The sequence below is a fragment of the Mya arenaria genome, chromosome 4, assembly GCF_026914265.1.
Source record: "Mya arenaria isolate MELC-2E11 chromosome 4, ASM2691426v1".
In the NCBI taxonomy this organism is placed as follows: Eukaryota; Metazoa; Mollusca; class Bivalvia; order Myida; family Myidae; genus Mya; species Mya arenaria.
The window spans coordinates 49,682,239-49,697,927 of NC_069125.1; the positions used below are offsets into that span (position 1 = coordinate 49,682,239).

At 32.4% G+C, this 15,689-nt stretch overlaps 2 protein-coding genes across 6 annotated transcripts in view; one reads left to right on the top strand and one right to left on the bottom strand.

The window, feature by feature from the left end:
* The window catches only part of LOC128232453 (uncharacterized), a 37,135-nt gene extending 33,998 nt beyond the window's left edge, over positions 1 to 3,137 (bottom strand). For 3 of the 5 annotated variants that reach the window (XM_052946011.1, XM_052946008.1, XM_052946007.1), the window contains exons 1-3: positions 3,111 to 3,137; positions 2,164 to 2,225; positions 1,437 to 1,640 (exon numbers count right to left, since the gene is read on the bottom strand). In XM_052946011.1, coding sequence (XP_052801971.1) covers positions 1,437 to 1,640; positions 2,164 to 2,172 — 213 coding nt within the window. In that variant the 5' untranslated portion in view covers positions 2,173 to 2,225; positions 3,111 to 3,137. Of the gene's footprint in view, positions 1 to 281; positions 417 to 1,436; positions 1,641 to 2,163; positions 2,226 to 3,110 lie in introns of all 5 variants that reach the window. The other 2 variants (XM_052946009.1, XM_052946006.1) reach the window with 1 other exon arrangement.
* Positions 3,138 to 3,307: 170 nt separating this feature from the next.
* On the top strand, positions 3,308 to 11,507 carry LOC128232188 (myotrophin-like). Its single transcript, XM_052945597.1, has 4 exons — positions 3,308 to 3,467; positions 7,121 to 7,237; positions 7,689 to 7,772; positions 9,501 to 11,507. The coding sequence occupies exons 1-4, from the start codon at positions 3,393 to 3,395 to the stop codon at positions 9,588 to 9,590; spliced, it is 366 nt and encodes a 121-aa protein (XP_052801557.1). The 5' UTR covers positions 3,308 to 3,392; the 3' UTR covers positions 9,591 to 11,507.
* Positions 11,508 to 15,689: the final 4,182 nt, after the last annotated feature.

A 15,689-nucleotide genomic window follows, 5' to 3' on the forward strand; every position in this document is an offset into this window, starting at 1 on the left:
ATGACATTAGTGTCGTAATAATTTTAACATAAATGTATCGCAATAAAAATCTTTTTTCTTCTTAAATGAAGTACATATATTGAAGAGGATAGTGTCTAAAACCTTTATACACAAAATAATTGTATACATACATATGATTAAGACATGCAACAACAAAACAATGGAAAATACTAAAAAGGACCAGCTATGAAATAATGTTTATAAATATATCTATGTATATCAAATCTACTAGAATGAGCTACAAAATATACATATGTCTCTATGAGCTCTAGCTAGAAAACCTTTATTTCATTCTCTTTATTGTTCCTTTCTGCTCTTTCATCATTATGTTCATATTTCCTTCCCTTCTTAGCTTTTTTACTTGTTTTCCTGTTTGGCTCATCTTTCAACACAGCCTTCTTTTGTCTAGAAATATCCTATAGTATACACGATTTCTTGATTAAATCTTATGATAAAACAACAGTGAAGACCTGTGTAGCACAACATATTGAAACAAGAGTGCCATGAAGTGAACACCAATGCTTGTTTGTTGCTGTTGTTTTTTTCAGTCATAAAACAGGCCATAATTCAACAAATACCAGTATTATAGCCAGAGCTGAAGTCCTTCCTCTACACGTGTGTTTGTCTCTGGCAAAAAGTGTACCAAGTTTCATATGAATAACTTAAACATTTGTTTAGTTATTGCCATTAGGTTAAAGTGAAACTTGTATTTATAAACAATTTAACAAACATAATTTTTTAGTGATAAGCCTTTAACTACTTCCTAAATAAGGCATTTATGGAAAATATAAATAACTGATTGTAACTCTGTATTTATTTACTGAAAAGCACAAATATTAAATGACTGGTAAGTCCTGAAAGATTTACGGAGAGTATATAATATTGAAAGTGTGTCATTTTATAAGGTTGAAATACCATTTTTTCTGGACCTTTCTTTAAAATTAAACATGGTATCCTACATAAAAACCATTGTTTTCTGTATTTATTTATACTTTTTGGTAAATCAAAACAACTGTATTAATTGCGGTAATGCTTATTTGGGAGTAAAAGTGCATCTTTAAAGATTCTGCATGACATCAACAATAATATCAAGGCTATGACAATACCTGGAACTTATTTGAAGAAACACACAAACTAAAAATACCCTTAGTTGGATCTTCTTGTCGAATACAATATAATGATCAAACACATTTTTCTTCAATTTTCATGCATTCATTAATGAAATGTTTAACCAAGAGTATGACAACCATTAAGTCATGAATATTTACAAAAGAGCTTCTGTTTAATGAGTAAATAAAAGATTGGTTTGTATTAGACTAGAGTATTGGAGTGTTAACACTTACATGGATGTCCATTGATTGCAAAGACAATAAATAATATTTGTGTTACATGATAATTATTTTAGACTTAAACAAATAACATTTAAATTTACTTACCCTGATAATGACGGAATCAGCATCAGCGGAGTGAGGCGCTGACACTGGTGTTAATGTGCGAGGTCCTGCCAGAGTCTCTGTGGTCTGGAAAGGTAGTCTGCGGAACTGAGGCCCTACAGAGGTCCTTGGCTTGTTGTCTCCAAACCGTGGCCCCACTCTCCCCATTTTTGTTACATGCTCATAGTCCCCAGGACCAAATCCTAACTAAAAAACATTAAAGAAACATTTTATACCATTAATATTATCAAAATACTCAATAATACAATAGATCAAAATAAGTTACAATCACATGTAAATGCTAAATAATTAATGTCTTAATTTTTACTGCAGTAAATACAGGTATGTGTATATTTTCATAATTTTTCAAAATATATTTGGCTGTATTATTGAAATGATAAATGCTCCTGCATTCAAACTCCAGACAGCTTAAGAAATGGCTTTTGTATATACTTGTATATCTTTTTAAAACGACATTGTGTATATGCTTTTATTTGATATGTTTGTTATTATTCATGTCGGAAAATAGCTCATTAAGCTAATTCAGCTAATGTTTCTTGTTAACATATACCCATCTTTAAATAAAGATTCTTGTATCTTGTCTCTTGGAAGAGATTCAGACAATGAGCATAGAATTTACAGTTAAAAAGAATTTTGGAAGGTATGTATGTATGTCTTATTTCAAGACAATTATCATTAATGTACAGAAAGTATTAATATTGCTGCTTACCTCCGACATAATTGTTGGATCTGTGGTTCCTTCAGTCTGTGGTCAAATATGCAAAAGTTGATCTGTAAAAAAACAGTAAATGCAGGACTTGAACTCCGAAATTCCTAATAGATATTAAAACAATTCCAAGCTAATACAAAAGTGACATGCAATAACTTATTCCACACAACAGCTGCTTATAATGAAAACATTAAGAGAATATCAGATGATGTTCTACTTCGATTAAAAAATATGGTTATCATGGTTGGCATGTGAATGTGTACCAGTAGTATTATCATGTCATGGATTTATAAGCCATCATGTGCTCATTTTTTTTTGCAGAAGAACTAGTTGGTCCCATTTTGTACACCTAAATTTATAGGCATTATATAGATTTGCTAACATGCCTCTTTTCCTTGTTGCTATTGACTTACACATGTATAAGACATCAAATGTGTGGGAAATAGATGTACCTTATTTCCTGTTATCTTTGATGTAAGTGAAAGTAGGTCTTTTGGACAAATATACCAGTTGTTGTCAGTGTATAATAACAATTACTTGAATGACAGTTTACAAAACAACTTATACATGGAAAATTCCTGTTAAATATTTTTAAATATCCGTGTTTACTAAAGTCAGAAGGGAATCTATAAAAGTTTTGACTGTCATACTTTTAGAAGCACCACACACTTTTTTTAGGAAAGAAAACGACCATGGTACTGTTTGTAATGCAGATATGATTTTAATGATTTTGGAATTTTAACAGGAAGTTACAGTTAATCAAAATTAATAAACATGATAAGTAGAAAATAAATTAATAAAAAGCACAATAACGCGTAATACACTATCATTTTTTAGGAATAAATTGGTAATATTCTACTATATTTTTTATGTTCTACTTCAATAAGTCTAAATATGACTATAAAGCAAATAACAAACTAAAAATTATTCATGTACATCTATCTTACCTTGCTGAACTATGGCAATTATGTCAACAAATACACCGGAAACAGGTGCGCGTTATGAAAAAAAGCTATCGAGTTAACAATAAAAGAACATTGAAATTGAACATACAGCTGGGAAATACAACCTAATTATTTCTGATATTTTCAGTTTTTATTTACGAATAAAATAAGACAAATAAAACATTCGCATGCATGGAATTCGAACTTGCGGATGAACCACTAGAGCTGATAGCGGAAGTGTAGTTCCTCCCGGTTTCACATCGTTTTAAGAAATAAATCAAAGTTATGGCTGACAGTGATAAACTACTTTGGGGAGTGAAAAATGGAGATTTAGAAAATGTCCAAGAAATGATCTCCAAGGTATATTTTGTGTTACACGGCCTGTATTAACTTCTGGCAGTTTTTTGGTAAAGAATAAAATCTTCACACATTGATTGGCACTGATTTCTGACTCATTGATATGAAGGCCTAGACGTTTTTAATTGTTATTAATCCAAGGAGTAAAGCAAAACTTAAGAGTAATTGTGTTATAAGTGCTGGCAAAAATATCCTTGTCGTTGATCTATCCAACATGTGCATATAAGTCTTATAAAATCATAATAACTACTGGTTGACGGTACATTTCCCGAACAGGTCACAAATCCCGAACACCGGCTAAAACACGCGTTTGTTTACCGTGATCGATTATTCAATGATCTAGACCAATAAAGGGGCTTGCCTTGGTCTCACTTGCGAAGTTTCATCTTGTTTTGTTAAGTATTTTTGTAAAAAAAAGCCATTCAATGTTTATACGCTTAAAGATCAAAATGTAGCACGTGGGAGCATGACGTCAGAGGGCGCACACGCATCTTCAAGTTTTGCAGTTATGTTGACCTACATTCAAGATATTTATAAATAGAATTCACGCTTTACATTTTAATTGCATGTTTTGAAAAACATCGGAATCAATAAATAACTTTACAGCTAAGTGTTTATTTAATATAGCATATTATTTAATATATTAATATTATATGCAGATGATAGTGCTATCCTTTTCTCACTCAAAGATCCTTCTGTTATTAGTAATGTACTCTGCAAGTAACTTGAAAACTGTAGTAAGTGGTTAGTTGACAACAAACTGTCTTTGTATCTTGGAAAAACAGAATGTATTTTATTTGGGTCTAAAAGGAAACTAACAAAAGTTGATAGCTTCAATGTAAACTGCAATGGTCATATCATAAAACCTAAAAAATCTGTTAATTATCTTGGAAGTATACTGGACAGTGATCTCAGTGCTGCATCTATTGTTAACAATATTGTCAGTAAAGTTAATTCTAGGTTAAAATATTTATATAGACAAAGTCATTTTTTAGATATGAATCTAAGAAAAATGTTATGTAACTTCTTAATACAATGTCATTTTGACTATGCATCGACATCTTGGTACAGTGGTATATCTAAACAATTCAAGAATAGATTACAGGTCACTCAGAACAAAGTTGTCAGATTCATTTATGGCTATGATTGTAGAACTTCCCTGAAAGCCTCGGCTTTCAGTGATCTTGGATGTCTTAATATAGAAAATAGGATAAAGCCACTACGACTTAACCATGTACATAAAATCTTTAATAGTAAATGCCCATCATACTTACATGAAAATTTTACTTTAGTCTCATCCACACATTCTTACAACAGTAGACATAGTGCTGGAAATTTTAAAGTGCCGCTGGCTTACAGTTTTATATTAAATACTTTCTTTTATCAAGCAATCCAGGAGTAGAACAGTTTTCCACTAAAGTTGAAAGAATTAAAAAATAAGAATACCTTTAAAAAAGAAATGAAATCACATCTCATTGTTGGTATGAAGTGTGCAGAATTAGAAGATTTTCTATTTTTAGCTCGACTATTCGAAGAATAGGTGGGCTATACTACTCGCCCCAGCGTCGGCGTCGGCGTCCGGTTAAAGTTTTAGGGCAAGTTGGGATTTTCACTTATGAGTCCAATACCCTACATTTAATTGACTTAATACTTCACACAGTTGTTCAGGGTCATCACATTATGAGGTTAGATAACACCATATTATCTTTTATACAAATAATGGCCCCTGATTGACTATGGAACTTAGGTTAAAGTTTTAGGGCAGGTTGGGATATTGTTTAATAACTTCTATACCCTTCATTCAATTGACTTAATACTTCACACAATTGTTCAGGACCATCACTCAATGAGGTTACATATCCTTAATACAAGTTATGGCCCCTGATTAACTTAGGTTAAAGTTTTAGGCAAGTAAAAGTTAAGGGCAAGTTGGGATTTTAATAAAAAAAACTTCTATACCGTTCATTAAATGCACTTAATAAAATTCAAAATTATTTACGACCATCTTACAACAAGAAACATAACTCCGTTTTAAGCCTAAATACAAGTTATGGCTCTTGAATTATTATTATTTTTTATTTTTTTTAAATTTCCTTTGAAAGGCATATTTGTATATTCTTAACCACATTTTCATAATGAGAAATCAAGTTATTTGCATGACTTGCGTCATTGTTTGGGCGGGCTGGTGGGAGGGCAGCATCAAAGTCACCTTATGTATCAAATAATTTTAGTTAGGTTTGACATAAAGAGACCAAACTTGGTATTATTACATCGTTATTGTATTCTAAATCAAAGTGGCGTAGTTGAGCGCGCTTTCTTACGACGGCTCTTGTATTAATTGTTATTCATTTAAGCTTGCATATCGGTTCTAAGATTTTTGTCATATTATGCTAAAGTGTCATATAGTTTTTACAGTCGGTTGCATTACATTGTATAACTGTAAAAGAATTACGATCTCAAAAAATTAATCATTCTTTAACTAGTCAGAGTACATGTATGTTAATTTTGTATAATAAAACCTAATTTAAACAGCTTACAACTGAGATCTTGGCAAATAATTCTATTTGTCATAAGGACCCCATTGGAAATAAGTTGAATAACTTTAATGGGTTATATCCTGTGTTGTATATTTGCCACATTGAATTTAATCTTTATTAACGCACGTACATGTATCCAACGCATTCTAATGATGTTGTGATTTAGTAAAGATATCATCCCTTATACTTTGTTAATCAGTCTGTGATATAACTTTATGAAATTTTTGGTTTGTTACTATGACATATATATATATATATATATACGAATAAATCTATCTATCTATCTATACTTATAAATTATAATTGTATGACCATGTATTTTCACTTTGCAAGTGTTCAGTATTTGTGCCCTCCATAGCATAAACTAAAGGGTGATTTACTGTCCATAAAATGAACAATTTTTGACTTAAAATTGATCAGGTAGTGAACCTGTTATTTGACAGATGTTGTCACATTAACCAAAGATGTTTCATACGGAACTTTAAGTTACTACAACAAAAACTCTCCAAGATGATTGTGAAAAACCTCAAAAAATGTTCGGATTTGTGACCTTAGCCAGTAGTCAGCATTGGCAGAAACAAAGCATAAATACTAATTTGGTTAAGCGAAAGTTTAAAACATCTTCCCAAATACAACAATACAGTAATGCACCAGTCAATAGTAACCATGCCACCCCCCACCCCCCCTGCCCCCCCGGTCTGGGGGTATACCGGGGGAAATCAAATGGGCCATGTTTTTACCTTATGTGGCCTGCAGTGCCAAGTGAATGCATCAGTTTTGTTTTCGCTCCAAAAATAGGGGGGAATTGGTCATATCTAGAGGGGGCATTTGGCGAGGATTTTACCAGCAGTTTGTATCAGTCTGTTTGGGGGGGGAGGGGGGCAGTGGTTACAATTGACTGGCGTATAAGTTTTATTAAATTATTTTTTTTCAAAGTAGTTGACCAAAACTTAACAAAATTTTAACTTGTATGTATGATGCGGCTGAGATCAAACCGGTTAACTCCTACAAAGTCTGACACTCTACCACTAAGCTATTGATATGTTGTGTGTTTCTAAAATGTGAAATTCTATTAGTTTGGGGACAATTAGTGAGAAAAAACATGTGACTTTTTTGAAGCCTGGTGTAGATGTGAATGCAGAGCTGAGTGGGGGAAGAAATGCCTTACACTTTGCTGCCGACTATGGACAAACAGATGTTATAAAATGTCTACTTAAAGCAGGTGCTGATGTAAATGTAAGTATTAAACTGTTTCATTGTTTCCTTATAAACTCACCTGTAAACAAGCAGTTCTGTATCTGCAGGCCTACATTATTGAATAAAACAAAATTATGTTTTGCTTTTAAAACTGTTTATATTTATTAGTCATTACTGTACTATTTAAAATACCAGAGTTTGTTGACTTCAGTCTTAATCATTTACAAAAATGAGTTAAATCTTCATTGATTACGTTAACCATTAATCATTTATTCCTTACCAAAATAAATCTATCCATCTACCATTTTCTGCTGAATCTGAAAAATAAACTGCATTTTCAAATTCCTTATGTAGAATGTTGTTGAGTGTTTTAAGCATGTAATTTGATTATTGATTAAGGCTGTATTTGACACATGCATTTTTTTTAAGTGTTGATTTTACAAAAAAACATATTGAAATTTGCATTTTCAAAAGCATGATTTTCTTTCAGAAAGCAGATAAACATGGTATAACACCACTGTTGGCAGCTATTTGGGAAAGCCATGAGGAGACTGTTACATTGTTACTTCAAATGGTTGGTTTTAAATTGATTTCAATGTTCCTTATATACACTTTTGTGTAAATGGTCATAGTGTTATGGATGATTCTTGGTACTCATAGGCTGATATACATGTAAGCTATAATAGAAATAATTGTCTTGATGGACAAGATAAAATGGAAGAGCATTGCCATCTGCTCTTGTCGTTGACCTTATGAAATGGTGCAAAAAGTGATGATAATGCTTGTAAAAAGGTAACCAAACAACCAAATATATCATCTTGATGATAGCAAGATGATAGCTAACCTAACACTATCTTGTTAATAGCTAACCTTATATATAGTAGCTAATAGCTGTCATTGCTAGCCATAATACTATACCATCCTGTAAATTGCTAACCTAACACTAAACCATCCTGTAATAGCTAGTCTTAACACTCTACCATCCCGTAAATTGCTAACCTAACACTATACCATCTTGTAATAGCTAACCTAACATTATAGCATCTTGTAATTGCTCACATAACACCATTCCAATTTGTAATAGCTAGCCCTAACACTAGAGCATCTTGTAAATTGCTAACCTAACACTTTACCATATTGTAATAGCCAACCTTAAATTATATCATTTTGTTATTGCTAACACTATATCATCTGGTGAATAGCTAACCTTACACTATATCATCAGGTAAATAGCTAACCTTACACTATATCATCTGGTAAATAGCTAACCTTACACTATATCATCTGGTAAATAGCTAACCTTACACTATATCATCTTGTAAATAGCTAACCTTACACTACATCATCTTGTAAATAGCTAACCTTACACTATATCATCTTGTAAATAGCTAACCTTACACTATATCATCTTGTAAATAGCTAACCTTACACTATATCATCTGGTAAATAGCTAACCTTACACTATATCATCTTGTAAATAGCTAACCTAACATTATATCATTTTGTTATTGCTTATGTAACTGTAAACACTATACCATCTTGTTATTTCTCACCCAACAAAATCATCTTGTAAATAGCTAACCTTACACTATATCATCTTGTAAATAGCTTACCTTACACTATATCATCTTGTAAATAGCTAACCTTACACTATATCATCTTGTAAATAGCTAACCTTACACTATACCATCTTGTCAATAGCTAACCGTACACTATATCATCTTGTAAATAGCTAACCTAACATTATATCATTTTGTTATTGCTTATGTAACTGTAAACACTATACCATCTTGTTATTGCTCACCTAACAAAATCATCTTGTAAAAAGCTAACCTTACACAGTATTTTTTTGTAAATAGCTTACCCTTACCCAATATCATCTTGTATTTGCTAACCATAACTCTCTATAATCTTGTAATTGCTAACCTTACACTATATCATCTTGTACTTGCTAGCCTAATAATATATATTAATACATTACTAGTCATCCTGTTAGATTATGGAACTAACTGACCTAATCAGAAGAAAACACAATTTGCGAAAGTGTTATCATGTGCTCACTCTAGTCATAGAAGTTATATTAGAATGCTCTTTTTTTCGTGCTTTAATACTTCAACAAATTACCTTATATATTATGTTTTCATGATAACATTTTGCAGTAAAAACTTCATATTTATGGCAATAAATCCTGTCAAAATTGACTTTGAACCTGTGGAATATGCCCCTTTTAGAGAACTATTACATAAATTGTCAGATGATGTACACTAATGTACCTTTGAACAGCATGTTCTTTCAATTTTAGGGTGCAGATAAAAATGGAAAGTCCCCAGATGGAGAAACATACATTCAATGTGCAGAGACAGACGATATGAAAGCTCTGCTTAGCAAGTAGATTTATTGTGTGAGGATGCGGGTGTGCCTGGGAGAGCGTATGGACAAAGTTAATGTCGCACTCATCAGCATTTATGCTTGGAAGTATTTGTTGCAAGAATTTGTACACCTGTCATTGTATGCAGTGATATCACTAAGATCTTATTTTAGCTTACCTTACACATGTTGTACATGTGTGACCCAATAGTTCAATTTTGCAGAATAGTACATGTATGTGTTCCAAATTGTATCATTTACAATATAAAAGCAGTTGTTGAAATAACATTAAACTTCATTTTATTGACATGCTGGCGTAAGTTTGAGCTATTTCCATTCATTTTTCAGACATCAGATAATGATTCACATCAAGTATTGTTGTAGGCTTGTTTTGTACATTTTTGTATACCTTTGTGATTTTTATTAGTTGTATTTTGTTTGTTATTAAAGATGTTAACAATACATTTAATAAAGAATTATGCACTAATCCAGAACTTCAATAATAGTTCTATATTGTATAAGCTGCATTGCACGATTATGGCCTTTGGACATACAATTTTTTTTATAGTTTTAATGGGTGACATTTTAGGAGGTGATTCTGAAAATTTCATGACGACATCTATAAAATTTTGTAATATATGTGTTTGCAGACCATGATGATTCATTTTGAATGCTAAATTTAATGTCACACACCTGACATCATTATGAAAGGACATTATTGAAATGACACGCATTATTAATGGATCAATATTCCAACTAGCTTTCAGTTTGAGTTGTTATCCTAGCACAGAATCATTATGTAACAGAATCATTTGCAATGTTTGAGGTTTCATTTTTGTATTTTTAAACATTGAAAACATTACCAAAGCAGTTAAATTGTGTTTGGATGAAATCGATTTTGAATCATGAGTTATAAAGTTATTGTTATAAATTTTTCAAGAAAATAATGTGCCAATGAAAATCCTACTAAACAAAGAATTTGAGTAGCAATAAAAACACATAAAAAATCATTCTTTTTGGCAGTTTATATTCTAATTATTTCATTTGTTATTATAATGTCTGAAGGCCCATTATCGTGCAATGCATCTCATATTGTTTATATTCAAATGATATATATAAAAAAATTATACTTTGTTTAAATCATATATTCAAGTGCAGATTATGTAAAATTGTACAATATCTTGATTTTGATATCGTTTGGACGTTAAACATAGCAGAGTCACTTGTTTATGGTAACGAGTCCTTTTCTTTTTTGCAGACCCTGCTATGTTGACCAAAGCGGGGCTTGAAAACAAATTGATATTAATATAAGTTGCCCAAAATGCCAAAGAATTTGAGCTTGTCTGCTTTTTTGAGAGAAAAAGAGTCAAAATAATTCAGATGGTAAAAATGTTAATGTGCAAGAACTTGGTTGGCCGTAGTCAGACACTGTTTTAGGAAATACATACTTGTTTAGCATGTTTACAATAAAGAAGATCAAATACTTCTGACTGAAATATTTTAATTTTTCCTCTAGAGAAAAACAGACCAGCCTTGGCTTCCTTCTGTGGTGCTCTTGTTTCACTGTAGTGTTATAGTATGGTATTGTTTCTACCATACACACACAAATAGTTGTTGTTACACATAACAGTTTTTATAGTTGTAATCTTTTCAGACCTCCACTCAATTTTATACAGGTTGATAATTTTGTAATGAACACATTTTTCCTCAGATTTCAAAGAGTTCATGCTGGAATGAATTATGCTTTATTTATATTAGTCAAACAAGTGCTTCTACGCATAGTGCAATGTTAGGAATCCTATATCTTGTGTTTTTAATGTTTTTCACATCAAAGTATTCATGTATTTCAGTGAAATAAATTATTCTGTGTATGGTGTATTTGTTGCATGCACATTTTAACTCTGGTTTGTTAACATTTGATCCAAAATCATTGAATCTTGTTCATATTGTTTGTCTCTATATTTCCTAGGTCCAGTCATGGAAAAATCTTATTTCCGCTCCTTATGCTACAATTTTGGACCAAAATCAATAAAACTTGGTCAGAACCTTTGTCTTCATAAATTCTAGGTCAAGATTGATACTGGTATGTGTGCAGACAAAAACTAGGACACGGATGTGGTTTCAAAATCATGTTCACACAGTCAAATCAAATAAAAATGAAAGCACCATGCAGTAAATGGCTACATTTTTTTTTTTGGCGAAAAAAAGGGCAAAACTCGTCAGTAATTAGTGAGATTTGTAGGTCTTCTATACATGACTAACCGTTTCTGACAATATGCATACGACATTTCATTTAAATTCTAACATTAATTTTTTTTACTTCCTGAAAAACTTGCTGGTTCGTCCATGTATTGATCCATCCAACGTTTCATGTCATGCTGTTTGTTAATGAAAATTTTATGGAGTTTTATTTTCAAGATGGGTTTATCAGAACAGAACAGAATGTTTATTATCTTATGCATATTCAGCATATCAATGATTCAATAGAAAGTTTAGGCATAACGTCAAGAAATGTACAAATAAATATACACGATAATGAATGCATGTACAAAGTTAACGAAAACATTCAAGTCAGTGCATGATAAATGTAGTAAACATACATAAAATAAGCTGAGAGCGATATGTTAACAAATACAATTGACAGGACTGTGATTTGCGTTATTAAGTTATACTATTTATCAAATTAAGACGTTTAATAAAACATTTACACAAGAAATTAGATAAACTGTTTAGAATTGTCTTATTTTTAGTTGACAGTAACTCCACAAATTTAAACATGCTTGGTCGAATCCTATATCTTGGGGGAATAAACATTAGTCTAAGCTCATTGTAAGCTTCACACTCGATAACGAAATGGTATTCATCCTCGATCACAGCTTTGTCACACAAAGTACAGTCTATTTCTTCTTTCAATTCCTCTATGGCGCCCATGTTCAATTTCAACAGTGGGATGATAGTCTTAATTTTATTAATGCATGTCTATGCTTCTTGTTTTCTATAACTGATAAATGTGGAGAGAACTCAAATACAAGTTTAACTTCCTTATATAATGCGAGAGTTGGTGAGTTATTTACAGCTAATCTCCAAGAAGTAATGTATTGATCCAACAGCCTTTGCTTTAACAAAACCATAAATACGTTTACATTCACAGATTGCGGATTATACCAAACATCATTAAAGCGGTTATAACACAGTAAATGTTTCACTTTAAAAACCCAATTTTCAACGCCATGTTCACACTGCCTACGGGCTTCATTATACAAAGAGCTAAGAATGCAATTCCCGTTATAATTCGTAACAAGTTTAAACCAGTACCTAATAATTTTGCATTGCCTAGTAATGATAAGCGGGTAGCGTCCGGTCTCTCCATAGACCGCTGCGTTCACTGTTGACATCTTGACACCAAGAACTCATTTGAGGAACTTCCTGTGCACCATTTCCGCCTTTTCGGCTGCTGAAAACCCCCATACTTCGCCACAGTAGCCCAAAATTGATGTCACATATGAATCAAACAGATTTATCATATTGTTTAACGGCACTTCAATCCCCCTTGTTATGTCAAACAACGAGTGCAAAGATTTTTCCGCTTTAGACGCTAAGGCATCTATCCCTTTTTTAAAAGACCCGTTCGAACAGAACATGAACCCAAGATAAATAAATTTGTCCACCACGTCGACCGCTGTGCCATTATAGGTCCAAATGAAATTGCTCAAAGCTGCTCGCCCCCTCTTTTTGAAAAACACTATTTTAGTTTTCTCTACATTGACATGTAGTTTCCACCTGTCGCAACTCATTGAGTTTATTGGTTTATGGCAATACAACTAGGGATTAAACTCAGATCGAGTATTGTTAAATGTTGTAGTGGTTAAGGTCATCCAAGTACAACATTAATATTTGTTTTCAAAACTGTACCCATTGTCCAAATTTTGTTGCTGTAGCCTCGAAAATATGATAGGAAAGTCAAAAGTAGTGGAGCCAGCTTTGACCCAAGAGGCATCATTTCAAACTTGGTAGTGGGTCATCATATGATGAAACTTGTGACCCAAGGGGCTCGATTTGAACAAACTTGATAGAGGACCACTACATGATAATACATACAAAATATCAACGGTCTTGGTCTAATGGTTTCAGATAAAAAGATTTTCTCATTTAATTCTATAGAAATCTTATGACCACCGGGGCTGGGCCAATTTTGTCACATTCTGAACAAACTTAATAGAGGACTGCTATATGATGCTACATACAAAATATTAAGGGTCTGGGCCTATTGGTTTCAGACAAGTTGAAAATGTTAACGGTAGAACTTGATTCACTACAGTGGTGTATGCTGATGCAATTTGGTTACTTATCAAATATTGGCGAACATCGGTCATAAAATCAACATTCTCCCACAACTAGTATGAAATTATTTGGACAAACTTGATAGAGGACTACTATATATACGATGCTACATGCATTATATCAAGGGTCTGGGCCTGGTGGTTTCAGACAGGAAAATTTTCAAAGACTTCCCTACATAGGTATCAAAGAAACTTGTGACCCTGTGAGCTGAATAATCTATCAAATATATCATATCTAATAATTAATTTACCTAAAAATGGATTAATCAAAAAATCTTAATCCTGGCAAAAGTACATTCACTTGCATATTATTAATCCCATTATTACAAACATATTGGTTACCACTCCATTATACCTAAAAGCAGCTGTGTGTATATCTGAATAACTTGCATTGCCAATATTCTTAACTTAAAGCTGCATTCTCTTAGAATGACCACTTTGACAACCTTTTTATTTTTTGTCTTGGAATGAGCCAAATTTTGCGCAAATGTCTGGAAACCAGTGATACAAGACTGCTGACAAAAGATCAGATCACAGTTTTTCAAATTTATGTTCGAAAAATGATGTTTAAAAGCTTAAAGCGTTACTAACACTTCAAGAAAAATTAAATTTTCAGCAGCTTTCTAAACAATTGAGATCTGTTGAATTATGAGTAATCTTATATAACTGAAATAAATACATTGATACCAAAATGAGCCGATTCTGAGACAAAAACTAAAAAAAATGTTAAAAATGTTAATCTGTGAGGGTGCAGCTTTAATATTATCCATTTCACTAATTCACTGCTGTCAGGATTCCATACATGTTTTACTGAAAACTATAACGCCTTGAACACTAAGAACTGGTCTCTACCCCTATCTACTATCCTCAAATTTAGAAGGGATTTTGGTCAAAACCACAAATTACTCAACAGACATTCAAAAATTGGCTGCCATGAGTGGACATACATGCTTTACAAACCTCTAATGTTTACATGTATATGGTAGAAATAGGACCAGTCCGTCCAACTATACTTGTCAAGGCTAATTCTCAACTACTACTGCCTTGAATTCATGAAACTTTATGGGAATTTAATCTTACAAGTAATTTCTAGATAATGTAGACCAACAATCTGACCAAATTTCATTGATTTTAAGCAAAAAGTGTGTTCTCTAAACTCAGTCAGCTCGTTTGGGGTTTACTACGAAAAAAGGTATTGTCATAGCTTTGGTGTTTTTGTTGGCGTCCAAAAACTTGGCAGTAACTTAACAAAATAAGGCCGTGAAAATTATGATTTTTGTGTTTATGTTATTTGGGCATTTCAAGGGTCATAACCCTGGGGTAACTGGGCTGTTTTTCAAAACCTGCACATACACATGCTACTAGTATTTTCCAAGTTTTGTGAAAATTGGACAAAAGCTACCCTAGTCAAAGCACATCGTCAGCAACCATCATACTTAATTCCATTATAAGGTACTTCATAAATACCGTGGGATAATTGACTGACAAAATATCGTTTTAATGAAGAATTTGCATGTTGAATATTTTTCAATAACCCTATAATGTCAGAAGCCTTCATGGCCAAGTGGTATTAATAGCCGTCTAATATTATTGTACTGAAAAGGCGGACCCGGTATATTCCAGCTTTCGCTAGAATATTTTTCCACCAGAAAGTATCTGGTACTTTGTGGAACCAATGAGCCCCGTTTCATTTATTTATTCATGACAAGATTTTCCTATCCAAAATGCCCACGGTATACAACAAAGCAGAGTGTAGTTGTGTATCGGGGGGTATCTGACACAGT

Coding starts and splice junctions, on each gene's coding strand:
- LOC128232188 (XM_052945597.1), top strand. CDS start 3,393: ATGGCTGACAGTGATAAACTACTTTGGGGAGTGAAAAATGGAGATTTA. Junction 7,238..7,688: donor AAGCAGGTGCTGATGTAAAT/GTAAGTATTAAA, acceptor ATTTTCTTTCAG/AAAGCAGATAAACATGGTAT. Junction 7,773..9,500: donor TTACATTGTTACTTCAAATG/GTTGGTTTTAAA, acceptor TTTCAATTTTAG/GGTGCAGATAAAAATGGAAA.